The 19,081-nt window shown below is 37.2% G+C and overlaps 1 protein-coding gene across 8 annotated transcripts in view; it reads left to right on the top strand.

Moving 5' to 3' along the window:
- HIVEP1 (human immunodeficiency virus type I enhancer binding protein 1) overlaps positions 1-19,081 on the top strand; it is a 136,280-nt gene that overhangs the window by 74,151 nt on the left and 43,048 nt on the right. For all 8 annotated transcript variants that reach the window (XM_027525264.1, XM_027525261.1, XM_027525262.1 and 5 more), the window contains one exon: positions 5,511-5,564. In XM_027525264.1, the coding sequence (XP_027381065.1) occupies positions 5,511-5,564 (54 nt within the window). The remainder of the gene's footprint in view (positions 1-5,510; positions 5,565-19,081) is intronic.

Here is a 19,081-nt window from a genome sequence, read left to right as displayed (position 1 = left end):
TTGACTGTCTTGCTCTTTTTTTTTTTTTTCCCCGCTTATTTCAGGCCGTATTTTTCAGGTTGAAATACTACTAGTCTAGACTATCATTTTTTGGCAGATCTGGAAATATGAAAGGTATAATTTACAGGTTAAAATGTGTTACCTACAAGTAACTTACTTACTTACAAGTAACTAAGTAAGTAGGCTTACTTAGCTGATTTAGTAGTGAGCACCAGGACCGTCATTTAGAAGAGCACGTATATGTGGTTATGGGTGTTGGGCGCACTTTTCATATTACATCATGGTCATATATTTAGTCTTATTGAAATAGCTCGAGCAGTTCCCAGTGAGAATAGGGAGCTGGTGCTGACGTGTGATGACGGGACGTGGGAGTTAGGCTTATTCAGTAGTAAAAATAGTGCAATCACATACGGTGATCTTTTTTCAATCAGATGGTCTCCCTCTCCGTAAACAGAGGTGCCTTTTACAGTTCCTTAGGATCTGCCTCATAAAAATCTACTATTAGTGTTTCCATTTGGCTGCGTGAAGGAGGGGACCCCCTGAGCGTCAGAGCAGAGGTTACGGGTGCCTGTCAGAACAGCAGGCAAGGAGGAGGTGCTGCTGGAATTGGGGTGATCATTTAACTCCTCGCTAGGTCGGAAGGCGTGAGGAACAGCTGGTTCACGTGCCCTTTCAGGGCACTGATGCAGTTTCTGCAATGCAGAAATCATCTTTAAGCTTAAGGAAGATAAAGCTCCAGGTTCTTACGTGGAACCACCGAAGGCCAGTGCTCAGTTTGTGGGCGCCTGTTCCTTTTTCCCTTTTCCAGAATGCACCCGTGCTTTCCCCGTCACTTGGCAGGTTACCGTCAGCACTTCTACCGTGGGCAAATCACTCAGTCCCCCTTACTGTCGTAGCTGCTAACGCTCATGAGACAACAGAGCAGTGGAGAAACGGATCCTCCCCACAGCAGCGGTGGCTCTGTGGGGGGTGTTAAAGCAGGTTTTCCTCCAGGAGCTGATATCCCGAGGCGATAGGGTGGGGGCCTGCGGGTGGAAGAGTCTTGGGGACCCGAGGGCACCTACACAGAGGTGTGGCTGCTGCCGCAGACGAGGGAGTGGGTCCACGGAGAACTTCTTTCGCTGAGCCAGGGAATTGGGCTTTATATTTACCATCAAGTTGGTATTTAAATGATTGTTGAAAGGGTATTGAAATGCAGAGCCATTTTTTTTTTACACTTTATATTTCTAGTTCCTCCTTGTGTACCTGCCACCAGGTAGACAGTCAATGCAATAAAAACAGACAACTGTTGTTGAACCAAGTCCTAGCAGTTTGGTGGGTTGGTCCCCAAAACTGACGTCCTGGATCCTCGTGCTCTTGAGGAGGGGTGCTGCGACTCTGAGATGGTGCAGGAGACCCCCTCCCTTTCATTGGAGGGTGAAAATGGTCAGAGAGTGGGCTACTGCTGCTAAGTCACTTCAGTCGTGTCTGACTCTGTGCGACCCGAGACGGCACCCACCAGGCTCCCCCGTCCCTGGGATTCTCCAGGCAAGAACACTGGAGTGGGTTGCCATTTCCTTCTTCAGTGCATGAAAGTGAGAAGTGAAACTGAAGTCACTCAGTTGTGTCTGACTCCTAGCGACCCCATGGACTGCAGCCCACCAGGCCCCTCTGTCCATGGGCTTTGCCAGGCAACAATACTGGAGTGGGTTGCCATTGCCTTCAAATCCTTATTTGAGGATTGTTTTATTTTTATAAATGATTTGTTTTTAATGATCCCATCTTCTTCCCAGAACCCCAAAAGAACGGTGGTTTCCTAAGGGCTCCAGGAATTTTTTTTTTTTTTTTGGCTCACTGGTTTCAGATTATGTTTCACAAATAGATCTTTTTTTTTTTTTCCTTTATTTACAGTTATTTACCTGTGGTGAAAATAAAAGTTTTGCATTGTTTTCTTACACAAACAAAAGCTTTAAAATATACAAGGCATTAAACAAACTTGTTTATAGCCTGTACTGTTAACAAATAGTTTCTCTGCTTTACCAGAGAAGACAAACTATCAAAAGGAGCACATTTTTAATAGTTGCAGAACCAGACTTTAACCTACGCTGTCAGCAGTCTCTCCCCAAGCCTGTCACTCTTTCGGCCACGGGTTCTTCTGGATCTTAGGGACAATTATGGATCCATTCGTGTATTACCAGAACCTTTTCCAGGTGACAACTCCAAGCATATTTAGTAAAAGTTGAATTAATTACAATTACATCTTAATTTAAATACAGGAAGAACTCATTACAGTAAGAATGTGTTACTTATTTTAGATTTAACAGCATGGTGTTGGAGAAGGCAATGGCACCCCACTCCAGTACTCTTGCCTAGAAAATCCCATGGACGGAGGAGCCTGGTGGGCTACAGTCCATGGGATCTCTAACAGTCGGATACGACTGAGTGACTTCACTTTGACTTTTCACTTTCATGCATTGGAGAAGGAAATGGCAACCCACTCCAGTGTTCTTGCCTGGAGAATCCCAGGGTTGGGGGAGCCTGGTGGGCTGCCGTCTCTGGGGTCGCACAGAGTTGGACACGACTGAAGCAACTTAGCAGCAGCAGCAGCAACAACATGGTGTGAATGTCCATTTTGCACATATATCTGTTTTTATTTTGAAGCAGCTGAGAAACTACTATTTATTTCTGAATGTGTAGTTTTTATGAAATTATGAGCTCGGATAACAGTGACCTTGGGGAGGGCATGATGGAAGGTGTCTAAGAACCTGAGATCCTGTTCTAAACAACACGTACCCCCCTGCTCATCAAGGCTTATGACGAGAGGTGTCCTGGCTGGGAGGCGCAGCCCTTGGCTGAGAACTATTTTCTGTCTGTGGGTTCAAGCCATGGGTTTGCTGTCCAGCATGGGGCTGTGAACCAATGCGTCTGGGCAAGGCAGCATTTTTTCATTTTTAATAGGAAAGGACAGAAATTAGTGTATGGGTAAGTTGGTTTCTGAATTATGTATACATGTAATATATATACACACACATGTGTAATTGGTTGGAATGTAAAAATACATTCCTTACTCTGGGTCATAGTGAAAAAAATGATAAATGTTGCTTTTAAACACTAGTAAATTACCTTATCTGGACCAATTAAGAGCATATAATAAATGAGTACTTTCTCTGTAGCTTTGGAGAGTGTCTTTAAAACATCATATTTTACCAGGAGAATCATAAAACAGAGATTAAATATAAACAGGACTTTTTCTAAAAAGTGAGGCAAGAGCTCATAATGACTGTTATAAACTCTGTCATTGAAGACTGTAATTACCTATTGAATTAGAGTTCGAGGTAAAGGCATTTAAGTAAATGCCTATACCTAACACAGTAGATACCCCAATTCTACTGATGTAAATTGAAGTCATTTTTGCAAGAATTTGTCATGTACAAATAGAAGGTGGCCAAACTTCAATATACTAAACAGAAACTGTTCTTTAAATATGTGTTAAATCATGAGCTTTTGCTGCCTGGAGCCCCAGTTAATCCTATTAATAAAGAGTTGTTTTATTATATAATACCAAATTATGTATGCACAAACTCTTACACATAGTCATTACTGCCATGAATATATATCAATACAATATATACATACATATTATTTATGGTTCTTAAGTTTAGACAAACTGCTGGCATGGAAATAATAGTGCTTTTCATTTTTATGTTTCTCAAAGACTGTGTATTTAATACTTATTTACATTTTTAATATCTCCAATGTACTCTCCAATATACTCAGTATTATTTATTTTTGAAAAAGTGGGCCTTGTGCTTTTGTCATGTATATTAATATAAATTTCAGTCATACATTTGGAATTCTTTTGAAGTAAAAGTACTGCTAAATACAGAATCTACTTTCTGCATTTATTAAGGGCTTTTTTTTCCCATTACTGTTTCATTTTACTCATCATTTCATGAGAAATAACTAAAAGCTTGCAAATGAGGGAAAAACTGGTATTTTTTCCAAAGACTGTCTCTTCTCCCCTCAACTCTTACTCTGGATCTGCTAATTAGCAGGGAGCAAATAGGACGTTGCTGTGGGGATGAAGATGTACTTGTGATAAACTGTGGCTTGTTTCCTTCATTCTCATGCTCCCCGTCTGCCTTGATAAGGCAGGCTGGATGGATCAATACGCAATTGAAAGAAGTTTGCTCAGTGAATGGAAGGTTCTTTGAGTTTCTGGCTTTTCCGGCAAGGCTGATGGGGGAAGAGGCAGGTTGCACCAGAGACGGAAGGGCCTGTGGAGGGGAGGATGCCATCTTCCGTGGCCAGCGATGGTGTTTAGTATCAGTGACCATTTTGGGAGCTGATAGTGGATACTGGGAGGTATGAATGGCTGACATACCAATATTTTGAAAGCATTTAAACTGTACTCCAGTGGACTAGCTGAAATGTTACATCATTATGGTTACGGTATCCATTTCAGTACAGAATAGTACCTAGGAATTGTGTTAACTTTTGCCGTTACAGTCAGTATTTAGACCACTGTATTAAACTTAGAATTGGTTTCTGTCAATCATCAAATATGTATATCCTTATAAAAATATAAATTAATTGTTACCAACGTAGAACGTGCGCTTCCTTACCAAATCCAGTTGTGCTCAAAGCTCAGATGGGAGAGCTGCAGCTCTGGAAGGCAGCCGCCCCAACTCTTTGTTAGTTATTGCTTCTTTCAGAACTGTGCTCATCTAAAATTGATGATTGCAGAAATGCTGTGTATTTGTTGCTGTTTTTTAGTTGCTCAGTCGTGTCTGACCCTTTTGTGACCCCATGGACTATAACCTGCCAGGCTCCTCTGTCCATGGGATTCTCTAGGCAGGATGACTAGAGTGGGTTGCCATGCCCTCCTCCAGGGGATCTTCTCAACCCTGGGATCGAACCCGAGTCTCCTGCATTGCAGGTGGATTCTTTCCTGCAGAGCCACCAGGGAGGACCTTAGTTTTTATTTAGAACCTCTTCAGTATTCCACCCTCACACTTCATGGGTGGTTATTCTGTAACCAACTGTTGGCAAAAGTATCATGTTGCTGCTTTTCAGCCCCTCCTTTATTGTTCATCCTTTTATTTCTTCCACATTTGACTTAAGTCTTAGGCCGTCTATGAACTCAGCTTAGACTTATTTCTAAGCCAGTCGGCATTTGTTGAAACTCATCAGTGAAATTTGTATGTCTTCGTTAAAAAAAAAAGAATTATTTTTATGTGTTTTGAATAGGCAGCTAAACATTTTAAAATTATGATTCAGTATTTAAAACGCACTAATTATTTGCATTGTGAAAACAATTGGAAGTAGCCCTTGTGACTAAGACTTAATTAAAATTATAATTTTAAAAGGACTCTATTATTTAACAGCTTACACGTATTTGTTTCATAAATAATTCATTCAACAAATATTTATTACTATGTGTCAGGTACCACTTATAAGTAATATATTTGTTTTGCTGTCTTCTTATTTGTGTATGATGAATTAATTTATACTTTTTTTGTTTTTCTTAGACAAAATTGAAGAAGCACAAAAAGAACTAAATGGGGCAGAAGTGTCAAAAAAAGGTAAGTTAAAATCAACCCCAGTATAGGCTTTATTCTTGCAGAGATTCCTGTATAAATACCTTATTATTGCTGCCTTTCTAAATGAATCAATGTAAGATTGATACCTAAAAGTTGATGGCCTTTGCTTTATGAAATGTTTTAAGTGCGTAGCATGTTCTGTGACCGTTTCCCAGATGTTAACTGTTTTGCTGCGGGGAGTATGACAGCTTGTTGCAGATCTTCTGAAAGTCCTATTTGGGAGACTGTCACATAGCTATAAATAGGGCCACGATAATGCGTACTGGTGGCTGTGTTCACGTATATGCGTGCTTATGTGTGCTCGAGTGGCGGAGAATTTTTTTTTTTTTTTTGATGTGACAAAAGCCTAAGACAACCAAATAACCCAAGTGCTAGTCAGTGTAGGGATAGTTGCCCCAGTTGTAGTACCTTCATATTTTGGGATGTTATGCAGCTTTTTAAAAAAACGTTAGTTATTTCAGTTGACTGTGATGATTTGTTGCAGTGGTGAGAGAAGGGGCAGAGGAAGTTGATTAACTTTTATTTATCTGGATCTTTGTTCTTTACTTAGTTTTCATGGGTAAATTTTGTATAAGGAATAAAAAGCTTACAAGCAAAAAGTGGTTTTCATCACAGAAAGCGTACTGATTATTTTCTAAGCTAATCTGAAAAAAGACATTTGATGTAGAACAGTCTGTGGAATGGGAGGAAGACAGGAAGGTGGATAGAGTTCGAACATGCTCTAATGTTAATGGGTAAAACTGATGAAAAGGATGTAAGATTCTCTTTATGGCATTTAGATTTCATGATTTATTTTTGCTTTGTGCTTGTTCTATCTTCTTATTACTGCAGGATATTTTGGCAGAAAAATTCAGCCGTGTAGGATTCCAATGGAAAGTCTTGTTCTTTTTTTTTTTTTAATCTAAGTAGATTCCTAACTGGGCTTTCCCTGTGGCTCAGTGGTAAAGACTCTGTCTTCGATGCAGGAGACACAGGAGACTCTGGTTCGATCCCTGGGTCGGGAAGATCCCCTGGAGGAGGGCATGGCAACCCACTCCAATACTCTTGCCTGGAGAATCCCATGGACAGGAACCCTGACAGTCCATGGGATCGCAAAGAGTCAGCGACTCAGCAGCAGCAGCGGTTCCTAAGTGGATGCCTTTGGTGGAAATAATTTCAGGTTGTCCACGGTCTCCGTCCCTTGGCCCAGCCTCTGCAGCCTCCAGGGCTGTTTGGGGCTGGTCTGAGCAGTTCCACTGTGATGTGCAGACATCTTAAAAGTATTTCCCCTCTTTATCTGTTCCCCTCACCACTTACCTTGGATTTCTGGAAAGCCCATACTAAACACGACCCTTCATTGGCACTCTTGCCAAAACATGATCTAAGAAGAGTTGAGAAGTCACCACAGCCAGGCCATCCCTTTGAAAGGTTGGCTGAAGATCCCTTCCGCACACTGCTGAAATCCTAAAGCACTTGAGACATTCAGGCTGTAAGAACCTAAGAGTTTAAACTTTGTCATGGTCAGTCTTTTCCATGTCTAGTAATGGTTTAGAGCTGCTTCAGTTAGCAATATAAATGTGTTCTTGTCTTACTTTTCCTTCTTTCCTACCCCTGTGGCCAAGAGCTTTAAAAACAGTGAACCAAGTGTCTGATAGGAGAGAGGAAATGGAACAGAGGTTCTAGAAAAAGAAATGGGATAATGAGGTTGAAGTAATCCAGGGCTGCATTTGGCAGGCTACATTTATTTAAGACCCAGGATGAATACCAAGCAAGCATTGTTCTGTGCAGCTCACTGCCAGTGTTACTACTCAGCTTTCATTTTTACATATGCATTCTGGGCAAATTAAAAATAAAGTAGTTTTGCTCCAAAATATAATTGAGGAATAATATCAGTTTGTCTTTAACAACACGAGATAAACTTTTCGAGTAACAAAGGTCCTTGAGATTTCTCAGATCTTTGCTTGTTGAACTGTCTGGTTTGATGAAAGGAAATCCTTTTCTTCTTTTGTAGAATATACTTTAGAAATTTGGAGTTATTTATTGTTTTTATTGATTTATGGGTCATCTAGAGTAGATTGTTTTTTCACTACTTTTCCCAACTTTTGGTGATCTCCCCCTGAAAGTTTAACTTTTTCTACATCTGCCTTTTTTTCTTTAATTGCTACTTTGTTCTAAGGCTTTGTGTCAATTGAAGATGGCTATAGTCCTTAACCCATTGGAGGTTCTTTTTCCCTCTTCTTTTTCTTACCAGTAGGACAAGTAACTAATTTATCTTCAGAAGCATTTAGCATACTGGTAGGCTCTTAAAGAAAACAAACCTTGCTTATTGGTATATTTTAAAAAGATATCTTTCCTGTTTTCTAGTATTTTAAGGAAAGATTAATCTGTGTAGTACAATATGATGACAGAGAAACTGACTTTGTTCATTATATACCAATAGAATAAAGAAGTGCACTAAATTATGGTAGCGTATTTCTTTTATTCTTTCTGTTTATGAATGAAAATCAGATGGCTTGAATTTTATTTATTTTGGTTTTAACCAATTTGGGGATAAATATAAAAAGCAGCATTCATCAATTCTCTATAATGTCCTTATTTTCATCCTTATAGTGCTATATACTTGGTTTTAATATCCATTGTGCTTGACACTATTTCTAAAATCATTGTGTGAGATTTAAATAAAATAAATAGTGAATGTCACAGATGTAATGATGAATATGCATAAAGTGAACTGGGAAGAAATAAATTATCAGTTAATTAGGAGAGCTTTTATGTGCTGTTTCATGAATAAACTTTGATTTTAATACTTTGTTTTAAATTTTTATCACACAATATTTGACCCATAAAATAATCCATGTAAGTATATGTAATATATATCATCACATATATATGCAGTGTCATATATTATTGTATATATATTTTATATGTGTGTGTAATATTATATATTGTCACATATGTTTAATACATAGTACTTATATTAGTAGGTCCCCTGGTGGCTCAGACGGTAAAGTGTCTGTCTATCAATGTGGGAGACCTGGGTTTGATCCCTGGGTCGGGAAGATTCCCTGGAGAAGGAAATGGCAACCCACTCCAGTACTCTTGCCTAGAAAATCCCATGGACGGAGGAGCCTGGTGCAGGCTACTGTCCATGGGGTCGCAAAGAGTTGGGCACGACTGAGCGATGTAAGTATATGTAATATGTATTATTACATATATATGCAGTGTCATATATTACTGTGTATATATTTTATATATGTGTGTAATATTATGTATTATCACATATGTTTAATGCATAGTACTTATACTAGTATATATAATGTATATTATTATAACATCATGACAATAGCATGGTAATCTTTGATTCTAATAGCCAATTTAAGAACTGGCACATTGCTAATATGTACTTTTGTATCAACCTGTATACTAGTCTCCATTTCATCCCAATATTTGCTTGGTAGAAAGTCTTAACTTTGTGTCATCATCTGCATTTCCTCTTTGAAAAAATGTCTATTAACTTATTTTGCCTCATTTTTTAATTAGGTTGTTTGGGGTTTTTTATTTGATGTTGAGTTATATGAGCTCATATATAGCTCATATGCTGTTGAGTTATATGAGCTGTTTATATATGTTGGTTAGTCCCTCATAGGTCACATTATTTGCATATATTTTTTCCCATTCAATAGGTTGTCTTTTCATTTTGCTGATGGTTTACTTTGCTGTGCAAAAGCTTTCAAGTTTAATTGGGTCCCATTTGCTTATTTTTACTTTTATTTCCTTTACTTTAGGAGATGGACCTCCCCCCCAAAAAAATACTGCTGTGATTTATGAAAAAACATATTTTGCTTCTTTTCTTCTAGGAGTTTTGTAGTATCCAGTCTTACATTTAGGTTTTTAATCCATTTGGAGTTTATTTTTGTGTATAGTATTAGGGAATGTTTTAATTTCACTTTTACATGTAGCTGTCAAGTTTTCTCAGCACCACTTATTGAAGAAACTTTTTTCCCCAGTGTATATTCTTGCCTCCTTTGTCAGAGATTAATTGTCAATGTATTTAATAAAATTACTCCAGCTTTCTTTTTTTTTTTTTTTGATTTTTTATTTATTTTATTTTATTTTTTGACTTTACAATATTGTATTGGTTTTGCCATAATTACTCCAGCTTTCTTTTTTTTTTGGATTTTTTATTTATTTTATTTTATTTTTTGACTTTACAATATTGTATTGGTTTTGCCATAATTACTCCAGCTTTCTTTTTTTCTCTTCAATCAGGTATTTTTCTTATAATTTATCCATTTTGTTAGACATTTAAGTATATTGGCAAAAAGTCATTCATAGTATTCTTTCTCTCATTGCTGTGGGATCTGTAGTTGTGTCTCCATTTTCTCACTGTTCACTTATGCCTTTTCTCTCTGTGTTGATTAGTCTTGCCAAAGGTTTCTCTGTTCCACTCCCCTTTTACTGTAACTTCTCAGTTTCTTGATATCATCTTGTATAATACTTTCCTGTTTCATTACATTTTGCTCTGCATTATCTTTTCTTCTTCTTTGGGCTTACTCTGTTATCCGGTTTCTTAAGTTGGTCAGTTCAGTTCAGTTCAATTCAGTCACTCAGTCGTGTCCGACTCTTTGCATCCCCATGGACTGCAGAATGCCAGGCCTCCCTGTCCATCACCATCTCCCGGAGGTCACGCAAACTCATGTCCACCGAGTCGGTGATGCCATCCAGCCATCTCATCCTCTGCCATCCCCTTCTCCTCCTGCCCCCAATCCCTCCCAGCATCAGGGTCTTTTCCAATGAGTCAACTCTTCGCATGAGGTGGCCAAAGTACTGGAGTTTCAGCTCTAGCATCAGTCCTTCCAAACAACACCCAGGACTGATCTCCTTTAGAATGGACTGGTTGGATCTCCTTGCAGTCCAAGGGACTCTCAAGAGTCTTCTCCAACACCACAGTTCAAAAGCATCAATTCTTTGGCGCTCAGCTTTCTTCACAGTCCAACTCGCACATCCATAATGACTACTGGAAAAACCATAGCCTTGACTAGACGGACCTTTGTTGGCAAAGTAATGTCTCTGCTTTTGAATATGCTATCTAGGTTGGTCATAACTTTCCTTCCAAGGAGTAAGCGTCTTTTAATTTCATGGCTGCAGTCACCATCTGCAGTGATTTTGGAGCCCAAAAAAGTAAAGTCTGACACTGTTTCCACTGTTTCCCCATCTATTTCCCATGAAGTGGTGAGACCGGATGCCATGATCTTCGTTTTCTGAATGTTGAGCTTTAAGCCAACTTTTTCACTCTCCTCTTTCCTAAGTTGCTAACTGTGCTTATTTTTAAGTCTTTATTCTTTTCTATTAAAATCACTGGAAGTTATTAATTTCCTTATAAACATTGCTTTGGTTACATTAAACATAGTTTCATATTTGCTACTTCCGTTAATTTTTGTGCTGGTTTCTTCTTTGACTCCCTCAATAGAATTTGAATTTTTTTCCCTTAGGGATGGTTGCAGGTTTTATTTATTTTTTTTGTTAGTGATTTCTGACTTAATTGCACTGTTACATTAATTGCTTTTTGAAATCAGTTTGTATTTCTAAAATAATTTGCTCTCTGTATCTGAATACAGTGTAATCAAAAATTTCAGGGAATGGTGTATAAAAATGCTCCTAGATTTTATATTAGAAATTTAAGAATTCAGCATTTTACAGAAAAATTCATCATTTTACAAAGATGGGAAAGCTGAAGTTGAAAGCTGTTCAATAACTGTATCCCAGGGACTGTAACATAGGATGAGGAATTTTCAAGTTTGTGTTATTCTGCATTGTAACTGGAAGAGAGCTGTGTTCTCATGATAGTTGAATCTATAATAATTGTTCAGTCACTCAGTTTTGTTCGACTCTTTGTGACCCCCATGGACTGCAGCACGCCAGGCTTCCCTGTCCTTCACCATCTTCCAGAGCTTGCTCAAAGTAATGTCCATTGAGCTGGTGATGCCATCCAACCATCTCATCCTCTGTTGTCCCTTTCTCCTCCTGCTTTCTATCTTTCCCAGTATCAAGGTCTTTTCTAATGCATTGGCTGTTCACATCAGGTGGCCAAAGTATTGGAGCTTCAGTTTCAGCATCAGTCCTTCCAATGAATATTCAGGGCTTATCTCCTTTAGGATTGACTGACTTGATCTCCTTGCAGTTCAAGGGACTCTGAAGAGTCTTCTCCAACACCACAGTTCAAAAGCATCAATTCTTCAGCACTCAGCCTTCTTTGTGGTCCAACTCTCACATCCAGGCATGACTACTGGAAATACCATAGCTTTGACTATACGGACTTTTGTAGGCAAAGTACTTTCTCTGCTTTTTAATACACTGTCTAGATTTGTCATAGCTGTTTTCCTAAGGGGCAAGCACGTCTGTGCTATTCTACTGTTATTCTGTGTTGTAACTGGACGAGAGCTGTGTTCTAATGACAGCTGAATCTATAGTAGTTACTTCTGTTCTAAATTAATCCTTTGAGTGAAGAGATCGCCTTTTCAAAAAAATATTGTAATGATTCAGGAAAAAGTAGGAGTCCAACAATGGGTATAGAAAAGGGTGGAGACTTTAGGTCAGCTTGCATTGAGATTTTTCATATTATTATGTCTCAAACAACAAAATCCTAAAATCACCACCATAATATCTGTAGTTTTCCTTTTAGCAGCTATCACTCTGAAATTATATACTCTAGTCACCAGAAAGTGTTTTGTTTTATCATGTATATGAGAATAAAGAGTCCTAAGCATATACGTCATTTATGGCTTAAGAAATACAGTAAGCAACTTATCCTGCTGAAATAACCCTGTGATACTCAGACTTGCTCCAAAGAGTCACTTGACAAGCAGAATTTCTGTTAACATAGGCATAATGTACTGCCTGGAATTACCCTCTTGTTATCTGGGGAAGCTTGAGGGAAGTTAGGTTCCTATGTAAAACTAGACTGAGTAATTCAGAAGTGAACGTGACACTCTAGTGAGCAGACACCTAGATTGTGAACTCCGATTAGCGGGTCAGTACGAAAGCTAGCATTTGCTCACCTACTTTCCTCAATTTTTTGAAACTCCTTATAACATGAATAAGTTTTCAAGGACTGAAAAATAACTCCCATTATATTTTTCTTTTTTAAATACTGAATGTGATATTGAAAAAGAAAGAAATGAAGTTTGATTTGGAATAGTATTTTATGTTAATAAGGTTATACCTTTACGCCAGTGATAATTTTCTTCCTTAAGAATTTTGCTAAGTATACTTAAGGAAATATGAGAGCATGTTCCCATAATTAGGGGTGATGAAGTCCTTCCTAAGTTAAGACTAAACTTTAGGTGGCATAATGGAAAAGTTGGACTGATTTTTCTTAAATTGAAACGAATAATGTTACTGCAAGATAAAATTAAAATGTTTTAAAACAGTCTGGGAGAAAATTTGTGCAATAAAACAAAACTTGGTTGGGTTGCTTACAATGTTATAAACTTGGAGAGGTATTAGCACTTTACAGAATGAAAGCTCACACTGATACAGCCAGTGGGAAGGCTAGTGTAATATGTTAGTGAGATGTCTGAACTAGAGAATTTTTTTAAAGGAATGCAGTTTAATTATTTCAGTATTAGTAATGCTAGCTAGTTTATAAATTAATTACCAGGAAATAATGTAATTAAATGAGCATTAGTGGATGTTTATTTTTAATTGAAATGTTTATAAATTCTACTTTCTTAATATTAAATGCTCAAAAAAGTTTATCATATTTTTCTTATAAAGTTGTTATTAATTCATTTTTTTCTTCAGCAATTTTTTTTATTAATGCATCACCCATTCTTTTTCGCCCTAGAAAGCGGAAAGAAGAAAAAGTCTGTACCTTAAAGGAACCTATGAGCTTTAACCCAGCTCTTGTGCAAATTGTCATAAAATCTGAATTGGTGGAATCAAAATTCATGAGGTTTTATGTAGACTGGCAGCAGTGCCTAACAAATTTCCCTTGGGAAAACAGCTACAGCTTTTCTATTTTTTAGAAAAGAAAGTCATCTCTTTTTTCTTTTAATATTATCTTACTTGGAATTTCAGATTTAAATATGCAGATCTCCTGAAGTGTTCTTTTAGTGTCATAGACAATGCTAATGGCTCAGATTGCCAGAAAATTAGTATTATTTTAATTATTTGTGCCATGTATATGAGTTAAAGTATCATGTGTCAATCCTGCCAATATCTTGAGATTTAAAAATACTAAATCCCAAGAGGTCATTGCTTCACAACTAGACTATGCCAGTTTTATAAGAGATGATTTGCATAATGATAAACAAACCATCTTTTATATAAGCAAATATTCTGTTCATGGTGTTGAAATGCAAGAAACTTGCTTCCTGCAAATTATGAGAGGCAAAACTCTCAATATATTTCTTAACAGTGTTATTGATTACTCTCTATTGAGTAATCATTTATTAAATTGGAAGCTAAAATAGCTAACAAGATGTTACTTTTATAGGACTCATTGAAAGGCTTGCATTCTTTCACACTTTTATAGCCTTTCCATTGACTTCAAAATGTTAAGGATTATAAGGTACACAGTGATCTCATACCATTTAGGAAGGGAAAATTTGACTGACAGATAAAGGAGGACAGGGTGCTTTTATAAGTGATTAGAAGATGCACCAGGATTTCAGGGAGATTAAAATGTTCAAAACACATTTGTTTAAGGTTCTCTGAAGTCTGTGTTTATGTCCACTGTTTCGTTTTTTGACAAGAGAGATTTAAAACAGCTCAGATTATGAGATGTGGATGTGAGCTGCTTTGAAGACAGCATCCCCGAGGATGGTGGAAAACAAAGGAATGGGTCTCATTCTGTTGGTTCACTTGGGGATTCATTTAAGAATGATAAAGGGGGGAGGACCCAGATTATGTTTAATTTACCATCTTCGCTTTTGGGATAATTGACCTCATGGATATGCCTCTTCAATATTACTTTTTTTATATGAGTCCTGTTGTAGGGTGACTTAAAAGGATAATGTGTACTGTGCTGTGGTTGACTTATTTAAGCTTTTCCCCAGCCTTGCTTCTGTGACCTATGTGTGGGGCAAAAGAACGAAAAAAAAAGAGGCAGGCTCAGACGTCTGTTGCCTACACGGGGACTTGTTCTTTTTCTCATGCTTACTCAGATGAGAGAAGGCAATACCTATGTCACATGGAAGTGAAGGATACAATTCTGGGGAAGAAGGAGCAGAAAATAAATGCAAGGGGGAGGCAGAGTCAATTGGAAATAGGTGAACAGCTGCGAGGAATTTTAGAAAATAAATTTTTTAAAAATTGGAAGCAAGCAATAGAGGACAATTTCACTGAAACAGAGCATTCTTCTACTCCTGTCTCACTATTCAGATGTGTTTTGTTGGGCTGTGCTATATGTACGAAGAATATCAATTTTTAAGGATGATGATTTAGAATTCTGCACCAACCACCAAGCTTGGGATACTGTAGTAGCTATTTCATTCAAGAAGAGATTTGGAAAAAGAAAATGAGACTCTGTGGGTGAGTGAGAAAAGGCCGGAAGAGGACTGAGCAAAACTTAAACGAGAGCAAAAGTATATAGTACCATATGCGCCTAGCTGGATGTTCAGTGAGTGAGGACGTGCTTTGGCAGATGGCGTTGGGAGTGCGGCTCTGCACCAGAACGCGGAGGCCCCTATGTGGGCTCCTTTCCGGAAGCCCACCACACAGCACCGAGTGACCCACTTAGTAACTGGTAACAGAACCCTTCCACGGCTACCTGTGTCTCTTCAGTGTGAAGACAGCTCCTAACAGCCGACGAGATCTCAGCCCGTTAAGCTCTTTGCCTCACCCCTGCCACACGGATGAGCCTCCGGTTCCCTTTTGCCCAAGATCATACACTGGCACCTCCTGCGGTTCCTGGTGTGTATAGTAGGCACTGGGCAAATATTTATTTGGCTGTTCTGAGCACCCAGACTGGCCTGTAATATTAAATCTGTTTTGTGACTTAATTGGTAGTGTTTCCTTATATTTAATATGAAACGTTACTATATGAAAGTCAAGCGTTTGTGAGGGAAGAAGAGCATGTCTATGTCTTCAGGAGATGTACTGTTATTTTCTTTGCTAATTAGAGACCTGTTCAAGTTTGTGCCTTCTTGGGTTGATTGTATTTATAACTTCTTATATTCTGTATGTTATACAAGTATCCAAATATTTTAAGATAGAGTATAACTTTCTCTCATAAGTTTAAATAATTTTTATTGTTGCTGTATCCTTCCCTTTCTCATTTCTGAGAACATTTATTATTGATTAGGTTGATTTTTTATTTAATTAAAATTTTCAAACAGAATTGTTACTTATTCTGTTTTAAAAATTTTCAATTTGATATATCTCTGGTTTTACTTTTTATTTTTGCAATCAAAATCATTTCTCTGAAATTATATTGACTGCTTAAAAAATTTCTTTTTATATATAAAAAAGTTCCACAGTATTTATTTGCCTTTGTATGATTACTGACATAAATACTTTGAGTATTTATTTCATCTCTACCTGCTAGATTTTGATCTATATTTTAAGTTATTGCTAAATAAGCAGGTATTTGTTAGGTTCTTAATTTGCTAACTTCTTGCTTTGGGGTTGAACCGCACGTTAGTTGTATGTGAATAATACATGTATGTGATGAATTTAAAAATATGGAACTCCAGTGACAGGCAAAGATTTGCCAGCTCTGTACTCAAATCCCATCATGTTTTGATTTTTTTAAACTTTATGAATTTTTAAATTTTATCCAAGATTTTGTAGTATATAAAATTTAGTATGTGTTTATTCTATTACATTTTCCTTTTCTGTTAAAATCTGTATTCTTTTTCTATTTCCTGCCTTTTTTCTGTGTCATAGCCTGTTAATGATGAATTCAGATTCCCTTCTTCACCCTATAATTATTTTTCTATTTCTCTTGAACAGTTTTCTAAAAATGTATTCCATTGCCTATTTGTTATACAATAAAAGTTAATGTTGTGTCCTGCGCTGTTTAAACCCTTAAGTAAATGATTCTTGGTCTTACTGGGAGGAACTGACTTCAAATTCCACTTATATCCCATTCCTGCTTTTCTTTTCAGGGCTGAGGTCCTGTTCAGAATTGCTGCTCTGTTCTGATTGATTTGCAGTGTATATCCCCCTTTAGGAACATTGTCAAGGCCTCTGAATCCATTTTTTGTTAGGAAGCTAAACTTATTCTTCACTGATACCACACGAACCACTCTGCTCTTCTCTCGATGTGCCTATAATGAGGCAGGGTGGTGCCCCAGAGGTTGCTGCTGCGTTAGATACTGACTCTAAGCTTTCGCAGCTCTGCATTCATAGCATTAGTACCTTCCTCTCTTTTGAGTGTGTCCATTTACCCTGCTTTTGATTTACATGCTATTATTATCGTGTATTTGAGTCCACATGTATTCTTTACAATTTGTATACAGCTGCTACTCATCTTTCTTTTTACATGTATTAATCAACTTGGGACTTACTTTGTCTTACATCTCTAGCTTCCCATGAGGGATAATTTTATTTTACATGAATAATCATCATTTTTCATTAATGCAGGTCTGTTGTGACAAATTATTTCAAGTTTCATTTATTAGAAAATGTCTATTTCTTTTTCATTCTTGAAAAAACACGTTTAATCCAAGTACAGAAGCATAACATTTGAGTCTGGCAGTTTATTTCCTTGAGTCCATTGTTCCTGTCGAGATGTCTGCTTGCGAGTCTAATTATTACTCGTCTGAAGGCAGTCCTTTCGGGCCTTGTCTCGGACTCCTGCAGTTTCACGGTGACGTGCGTGGGTGTGGCTTCTGTGTCTCTATCCTGCTTGTGACTTAGAGCATTCTAGAATCTGTAGGCTCACGTGTTTCATGAGTTTGTGGAAACTTTTGGACCTTATTTTCTCAAATTTATTACTTCTGTCCAATTATTTTGAAATATGCCACATTTTCATATACTAAATACATATATAGTCCTTCTACGGATTCTCAAGTTTAACCATTAATCTCATTTTGAGAAAATACTATTTAATCTCTGTCCATGTAGATGTCTTTACATAATTCTTTTTCAGAATTTTATTATCTCATTTAGAATATTATTCTCCTAAGTGAGGAATAGAGTCATGTCATATGTTTTTTTTATTCCCAATGTGGTTATTATTTATGGAATGGATAAAACACATTGTAGAAAATGTCACTACAGTTAGATAAACACATTAAAAAATCAACATGCCACATTTACCTAAATAATTTTGTAGAACAGCTGAAAAAGCAAATTTCATCAAATTTAGACAGCTTATAGTGGAATAAATAAGTATGGTGAGGTATTAACTAACCCTAAGTTTCACAACGGGCAGCTTCTAGCCGGTTCATTGAAGCTGGACCTCGGCCACACAAGGATCATGTCATATTTTTTTAAAAAGCAAGTTTTAAACATTGTTTGAAATTGTATAAAGTTTATAAATTTGAAAAGAATTGATATCTTCAAAGTATTGATTATTTCCAGGAACATGTATGTTTCTTCATTTTGTAAACACCTTCATATCAGAAAACTTTTAAATTTTCTGTAGGTTTTGAATATTTTGTGCAAAATGTATTTCTAGGCATTTTTCTATTTTTATTGCTGTTATACATAGAATTTTTTTTCATTATATTTTCTAACTGTTTTTGGTATGAGTGAAAGATACATGTATGTTTTGGGTAGACAGCTGACTTCCTGAAACTCTTATTAGATATAGTAGAGTTTCAGCTATTTCTCCTAGGTACTCTAGGAAACCTCTGTTATGTGCAAATAATGCTGTTTTCTTCCTTACCATCATTTGTATCTCATTTTTAAAAATTCTGTTATTGTATTGGCTAGATCTGGAGAAATTATTAAAAATCATAGTGATTATTACAAGAATCTTTTTGTTGACTCCACCTTTAGAGATTTCTCTAGTGTTTGATTTGAGTGTTGTCTATCATTGGCATGGTAAATATTCCTTATCGTGTTTTCCTAGTGCTCTGAAGATTTGTTTGGATTTTTCTAATTCCCCTATGACTTCCTCTTTAACCCCTACGCTATTTAGAAATATGTTATTCAATTTCCAAATATTTGGGGATTTTCCAGATGTCTTTCTGCTGTTGATTTCTCATTTAATTTTGTTGCGGTCAGAGAACATACAAACTCCTTTTCTGAGCAACAGACTATTTTTAAGTTTAAATAGTCACATGTGCCCAGTGGCTACCTGTGTTCATTTTCTATTGCTGTCTAATAAATTACAGCTCAAGAAATACTTAATCCTATAGTTCTGTAGGTCAGAAGCCCCACATGGTCTCACCGGCTTCAGTCAAGGTGTCAGCCGAGCCCTGTTTCTTTCTGAAGTCTCTAGAAGAGAATCTGTTTCCCTGCCCACTCAGGTTATTGACAGAATGAAATCCCAGTGACCCCCACAGCTAGCAGCTTCATGTCTCATCCTGTTTATCTGAATGTGATACTTAACACTGTTGCTCACA

This window comes from Bos indicus x Bos taurus, chromosome 23 (assembly GCF_003369695.1).
Source record: "Bos indicus x Bos taurus breed Angus x Brahman F1 hybrid chromosome 23, Bos_hybrid_MaternalHap_v2.0, whole genome shotgun sequence".
NCBI lineage: Eukaryota > Metazoa > Chordata > Mammalia > Artiodactyla > Bovidae > Bos > Bos indicus x Bos taurus.
The sequence above is the reverse complement of the archived record's forward strand: the minus strand, read 5'-3'. Positions and strand labels throughout refer to the sequence as shown.